Source organism: Neodiprion lecontei, chromosome 1, assembly GCF_021901455.1.
Source record: "Neodiprion lecontei isolate iyNeoLeco1 chromosome 1, iyNeoLeco1.1, whole genome shotgun sequence".
Lineage (NCBI taxonomy): Eukaryota > Metazoa > Arthropoda > Insecta > Hymenoptera > Diprionidae > Neodiprion > Neodiprion lecontei.
Genome location: NC_060260.1, coordinates 25,190,407 through 25,197,236, shown reverse-complemented (window position 1 = coordinate 25,197,236; position 6,830 = coordinate 25,190,407). Strand labels below are relative to the sequence as shown.

Genomic DNA, 6,830 nt, shown 5'->3' with positions numbered 1-6,830 from the left:
ATTTTAACCTCCTTTCTTCTAAAACGAAATATTCACGTATTTTGTGATTAAAATTTACAGTACATTTTTTACGAACCCCAGTGTTTAGAAATAATTTTCCTTACAAACTATGGCAAAAATATCTAGTTATAAATACAATTATTGTTTGAAAAACTAGACAGTTGCAGTGGTTTTTAATTCAATGGAAACTGTGCAGAAATACAGGACCGAGTTTCAAGTTAACATCTCTTATCCGATTCTAATTTTGTCCGTATAAATTTAAAAACACGAGTGATTGATATATCAACGGTGTAACAGTGTATCTAGCCACCTGGTTTAAAAAAAAGTGAAGTTCTAAAATTATGCTTCGAAAAAACCAAGCACGTTCTTAACAATGCTAATTATTAATTAATTAGTCATGAGTAAGTGATCCTCAGACCATTGCGTGAAAACGACGTCACAAGTATTTACATACTGTTATAATTTAGTATTCTCTGTCGTTTCTTTGCGGTTCTAATTTCCCACAGAATTGAAACACCTAATAGAGAAATGGTAACGAGAGGGTTGACCGCTCGGCGAATTCGCCCCTTATTACATTTAATACACGCGAAAAGTATACGATATTTATACAGTCTACAATACGCCCAGTTTCACGCGAATATTAATAAGGTGAAAAGGGGTGAAAATTAGACAAATTTTTTAAACCAATTAGCGCCTCTTCGTATTGCAAACATGGATCGCGGCGGAGCCGAATTGAAAGTAACTCCAACCCCTGGCTTAAAGGTATTTCGGCGCATGCGCGTGGGCGGCAGGCGAAAAGTTGGTGATAACGCGAGGCGTCGCGACGCAACGACGTCGGTTTAGTATCGGCCGCCACGCCGCTGCGTCACGACGCTCACGGAGCAACCCTCGCGCATTCTTTCAACGAACCGTTTGACAGGCCACGCGCCTCGGTCATTCTGTCAGAATCGGAGTTCGAGTTTTGAGAATTGCGTTTCGGATTTGAGGGATCGAATACACGAGTGCGTCGCGCTTGTCGAATTTGGACTAAAACCGTGAAAGTTGTTTCGAACAAAGAGAAGAAAAGTAAAAAAAAGAAAAAAAAAATAAAACAGTGAAAAACAGTGACTTGTGCCGCGGAATTTTTACGCGAGCTCGCAAGCTTTGAAATGGTCACGGTATCGTGGATGCAGGTCTGCAGCGTCGCGTCGATGGAATCGGAGGTTGACATTTTTTGCGAATAAATTAACCGCCTAACCGCAGTCAGATAAGAGAGAAGAGAAGCGGTTTACCGGGAACGATGCAAACCGAGTAAAGAAGGCGAGGAATTGGTGAAAATTCACACGTCACGGCGATGGACACTAGAACTGTCAGACTGCTGCTTTTGCTGACTACGTGCGCCGCAGGTAAGACGGTGTTTTTTTTTCTTTTTTTTTTTTTGTTACTTTTTGTCTTTGTCTTCCATCTTTTCGTTTCTTATAATTATCGAGAGCGCAGGTTAATTAGAGCCGGAAACTATCAGCGATCCTGCGTTATCTATCTTTTCGGGAAAACAGTCGATCCTCGAATATTCGTGAACTATGATCGAATGCCGCTCGACGCGGTGATTTGAAAATAGACCAACTACTGCGTATAAATACAACGTTGTTCCACTTGTGCAGAGGCAAGGCTCGTTACCTTAGAATCGAGGATATTTTGACGGTGCCTGGCTAAAAGTCAGTCCGAATGAACAATCGGTCGTTTTTTGACAGCCGTGACCTTCGAAGAGACTATTAGCCGCCGGTTATTTCCGATTTGAAATTTTTCTTTTATTTCGCAGTACGTACACTCTCGACTCGGTCGATCCATCAAATGAGCTTTTGACGTGTTTGAAACATCTCGAGACACGTTTGAAACGGTAAACAAACTGCGGTGCCAACAGAGAGCTGGAACAGCAGCCGGCGTCCAGGAATTATTTACATCTATACCTTTTTATATCACGTTGAACTGGCGTGCAGGCCGGATCATCGGAGCATCGAAAACACCTGTGGCATTAATGACAGGTGTACGTTTACAATTTAACGCCCATCTTCGAATGCACCGGCAACAGCAGCGGCGTGTTTTCCCAGCAGTAGTTTACCGTAGAGCGCGCAACGCAGTTGTTTGAGAATTAACTAACCTGCATCCTGCACTCAAGAATAACTATGCAAGCCGATGGTCGGACTGTAATAAATTCAATAATAAGCCGGCTCGATTCTTTGCCCGTATCGTGGATAGGAATGAAAACATACTATGTAGGTGGTTTCATCCTAATCCCAGCAACCCGAAGAATGCAGCTTTAACGCTTAACGAGTGTCTCTCGCGCACGTGATTTTTTCGAAATATTCGTTGCACAAGGCTTGTTTCCTATTTTTTCTATAACCGATGAACCTACCGACTTCAAACCACGACCCTCTTTCTGCCGGAAATACCTCCGCGTTTACTTTCGCTTTTTTTTTCCATTTTATCCATGCCAAAAACTTGTTTCTAGGTAAGGTTCTTGTTCCTAATAACTACCTGACTCCAAAACGTTTTAACAGTCCCTCTTAATTAGTCTTAATGTATGTACAGCATACCGACTATAAATTCTTACTAGGGCTATTCGGCATATATGTAACGTATATATAATACATATATACCTTTCCATGCGCCAAATACATAATTTGCATTCGATCAGCTGGTCGAACCATTGTATGTTGATCCAGAGAATTGACACCGATTATATGCATTCGGGATAAACGTTACCGTTCTATTGTTAGTAACTGAAAATTATAAGATTTTGTTTTTGGTTACTCAGCGTACGATCATTGGCGGAAAAGTAGAATTAACTTGGGCCGTTTATCAAATTCAAATTACTGTCACAACTGACTGGATTCCTCAAATTTTTAGTAACGAGGTAATCCCGATGTTATTATTCTAGTCAATTCCGGTCCAGGACAGTGGTGGGGGACGGAGTAGAGATTCCGAAAGCGCCAAATTCCGAATTTTTCGGTGGTAAAACTTAGTGTGAAAAAATGAAACTTTGATACAACATCCAAGTTTCGAATAGTCCGAAACCCGACGCTCAAAGTTCCGAAATTGCGATACTGAGAAAATTTGATAATTTGAAAGATCAAAATTCCGAATGATCCAAGATTTACAGTTCTGTGAATCCCTGGTTTGGTGAAATTTCACCACTTTGATCTTTCTCTGTTTTGGAGTTTCGATATTTTCACATTCGTAATCCTGGTCGTTCTGATTTCCGGTTTTTCTGATTTTTACACCCAGTCGTTGAGTAAACTGTGCCGTGTATTTATATTTTAAGTTTTGGAATTTTACTCTACCGAAACTTTATTTTTCAGAATTTTGCTCTATCGTATCTTGAATTTTCGGAACTTTAAGCCTTCGGGTTTCCGACTATTTGAAATTTCGTCGTTTCGTAAAAGTTCGATTTCTTTACTCCAAGTTTTCGCACCAAATAATTCGGAATCAGATCCTTTCGGAATTCTTCCAATTCGAAACTTCAACCCCACCCCGGTGGCGGTCACCGTGAAACAAATTATGAAAGGATGCGAGTTTGAGAAGAATCAAGAGCACGTTGAATGGTTTTTGCCGTCCAGCTATTAACACCGTTGTAATTGATACTGGAGAATGACGCTCAGCGTCCATTAACACAATTTCAAACTAACGATCACGAGTAGGAGTCGCGACCCAGATTTGATCCATCCCGTCTTGTACCACACGGCGTATTGTGTCAGCCAACAAATCGCGATATACATACAATAGATATACAGGCATAATGTAAACGCCGCAGAATTAGCGAGAGGGAGGAATGATCCGGATGATTCAACCAGCGCACAGAAGTTTCGTTACAATATACGCGAGGAATTAGACATCGACCATCTGCTCTCGGTTGTGCAGGATCGCCTTTTCCCCGTTGGTCCCGAGTCCTAATCCTTGGAATGAACACGTTGCGGCACAGTTTCCGTCTAACGAGATCTCATCTGCCCCGCTTCGCTTGTCGCATTAGCCAATTACAGTTGAACTATAACAGTGGTCATATTCTCAGCCGATGATGGCACAATGGTCTCGGCTCTTACCTATAAGCCACTATAAGGGGTATTAACTTTTCTTGTGCCCCGAACGGAAGCTGCGAAGGTTTAGGCGGACGTTCCGACAATAAATAAAGGTCGTCGCCACTCGGGATACTTACACAAGAAACGTGACGGGGTCGAGACGTTGGTGGATTGTGTTGTCAATTCTGAATGGCGGTGTGTACTCTGGGAGTAGAACAGGGCTAGACCCTCCCTAATTTCAAGTCTTCCGAGCAATTTGTTGGAACAGCGGTGCGACGGAAATTTTTTTTTTTTTTTTTTTTCTACCGCGGGTGTCATTAGGCACCATTCAGTTTCACAATCAGTCGAGTCGATTGTGGGGAGATAGACTAACTTTTTGAGAAACTATTCTGTGAAATATGCGGCGATGCTACCAGCTGCGAATTTTTCGATTCACCGATGCTAGCGCGAATCGAATTAGCAGCACCGAGCCAACGACGCTGTGCTAAATAGTATCTATCTGGCCAAGAGAACACCCATTTTCAATCTATTTACTGCGCTGTAATGACGTAGGTACAACCGATAATAGAGCTAGTATTTTCCCAAGCCAGGGACTCGATTGACTAACTTGATTGTGTAGGTGGTTGGGTTGTTGCTCACATGTGTGGTACCATATCGAAACTTACACATACGACACCGTGAGCGTCGCGTCTACGAAGAATAAAAAATAAACCGTGATTGCGAAGCCCTGGAAGACGAGGGATACTTACAATTTTTATTAAGGATATATATATGTGTATCCTGAGGCTCGATTCAATATTGACTTGATATTGCAAATATCATCCGACGGGAAATTTTTATGTTTGTTTGAAGGAATGCGTAACTTTAGGATTTTTCTTTGCCTTATTTGTTGATAAGTTTTGCACGTTTTTACAAGCACACGAGTAAAGTGGAGGAATTGTAGAGAGTTCGCATCACCGACGGACTCCGTTATTTTGTGAATTTTTCGCTTATCGTCGCGACGCGATAATTTTTTATCTCTGGCATACATCGTGTGCGTACGCTTGTATATATATATGTTCCGTGAAATTTAAACCGCACGTTATGTTTGATGTTTATATTTGCTGATCTCGTACCAGCCATACGGACAAATGTGTTCTTGTCCACGAAGCTTTGAATCTTACACACCAAGGTAGACGTACCTTGAATTGCTCCTTTTTCGCGTGCACGCGACGATGCTCCTTGTCCGGGACAAGTTTTCCCCCCGAAAAATATCAGCGGCTCGTCGCTCTTTATATCTGTATAATCTCAAGTCTCGGTTCAGCTGCGATTTTTCGCGTGAGATATGCAATTAGAGTGTCAGAGGGTGGTTTTGGCGTTGGCTAAAATTGATTGACCTTTATCGTCCTACGCTTCGATTAACTTCAGGGGTGTAAATACCGTATTGATGTTCGAAAATCGCAACCAGGATAATGTATGATATACGGACAAATGGGATTACAGTGGGATTTATCCTGTATAAGGCAAATAAATTGGACTGCGTATATTGCGAAGTTATGGTATCTATTGTCCAATTTATTGCGAATATTCTCATCTCTCCGACAATTTCTCTGTCACTTTTTTCATTATTTTCGTTGCAAAAGTCCAGCTTCTGCACTTCGGTCTAATCGTGAGTCGTGTATTGTTTGTATAATTCCTGGGATTCAGAGTTGATGGCTTGAAACAATTTGAACGGAAATACTCAAAATAATTTCTGTCTATATCCTTTCATCCCTATGAAATTAGATACCCGGTTTACCCAGCACAAATCCGGTGAAATCGCGTCTTGAGCGTTACGACCCAAGGTGACTGAATTAAGTGGTTTCGATTAAATACGTGATCACAGGCTCGACAAAGCCGTTTTACCGTAGCTGTAATTATACGTACTTGTGAAAATCGTACAAAAAATCTTGAGAAAAATTTGGTGCGATAGATTAATTTTGTAAAACGAAAGAAACAAATTTAGTTATACTTTTGTGAAATCCTTTGCAAGGCTCTGTAGACATCAGTTCAATCGTTTTTTACGAGAAGCTCTGAGAAAGTTCGACATTTTGGAGAAACTTTGTAAGAAAAATCGCTTTAGTGAATGCTTCTTAGCGTCACAAGTGCGGGGAAATATGTAGGCGCATTAAAACGCCGCTTGAATCCGTGTACACAAGTTTCACCAGACGCGTAATTATGTACCTGATTTGAGATGATTGATGGAAATCTTGGAGTAATTTATCGAATATAAACACGGCTGATCCCAGGTCCCCATTTAACTTTCTCGTAGCAGGACTCGGTGACTTAATTAATATATGCCAAATATTCACAAGACAAGAAAGTCCTGCACATATATACGTATTCATACTTATGAAACTCAATTTTACGAATATATGAGATAAAAGAAAAAAAAAAAAAAAAACAGACCTGGAAGTATCAGCGGCACGAATTTACCGTATATAGAGTGCTTTGTTACGGAAATTGACCTTTCCTCGATAAAAATGGAAGTTGTCGGCCGAAATAAGTATGGGAATAGATTCTATACATCTGTGTGACCACCCGTAAAAAAGTTCACCATGAAAATGGTATTTTCTAATCACAATACCCTGAATTTTCATACTTTCAAATTCAATCTGAAAAACGTAGAACTCTGTTGTCGTTGAAGGTGTATAAAATTTGAGGGTTCGGAAATAAAAACATGAAAAATTACACGAAAATTTAACTCTGCATTGAGATGAGGACTCAGACGCAGTTCTCATATTTTTAGTGGTGCGTGAC

At 40.8% G+C, this 6,830-nt stretch overlaps 1 protein-coding gene across 2 annotated transcripts in view; it reads left to right on the top strand.

Moving 5' to 3' along the window:
* The first annotated feature begins 858 nt into the window (after window positions 1-858).
* The window catches only part of LOC107223842 (proto-oncogene tyrosine-protein kinase receptor Ret), a 59,175-nt gene continuing 53,203 nt past the window's right edge, over window positions 859-6,830 (top strand). For both annotated transcript variants that reach the window (XM_046735260.1, XM_015663658.2), the window contains exon 1: window positions 859-1,385. In XM_046735260.1, coding sequence (XP_046591216.1) covers window positions 1,334-1,385 — 52 coding nt within the window. In that variant the 5' untranslated portion in view covers window positions 859-1,333. The remainder of the gene's footprint in view (window positions 1,386-6,830) is intronic.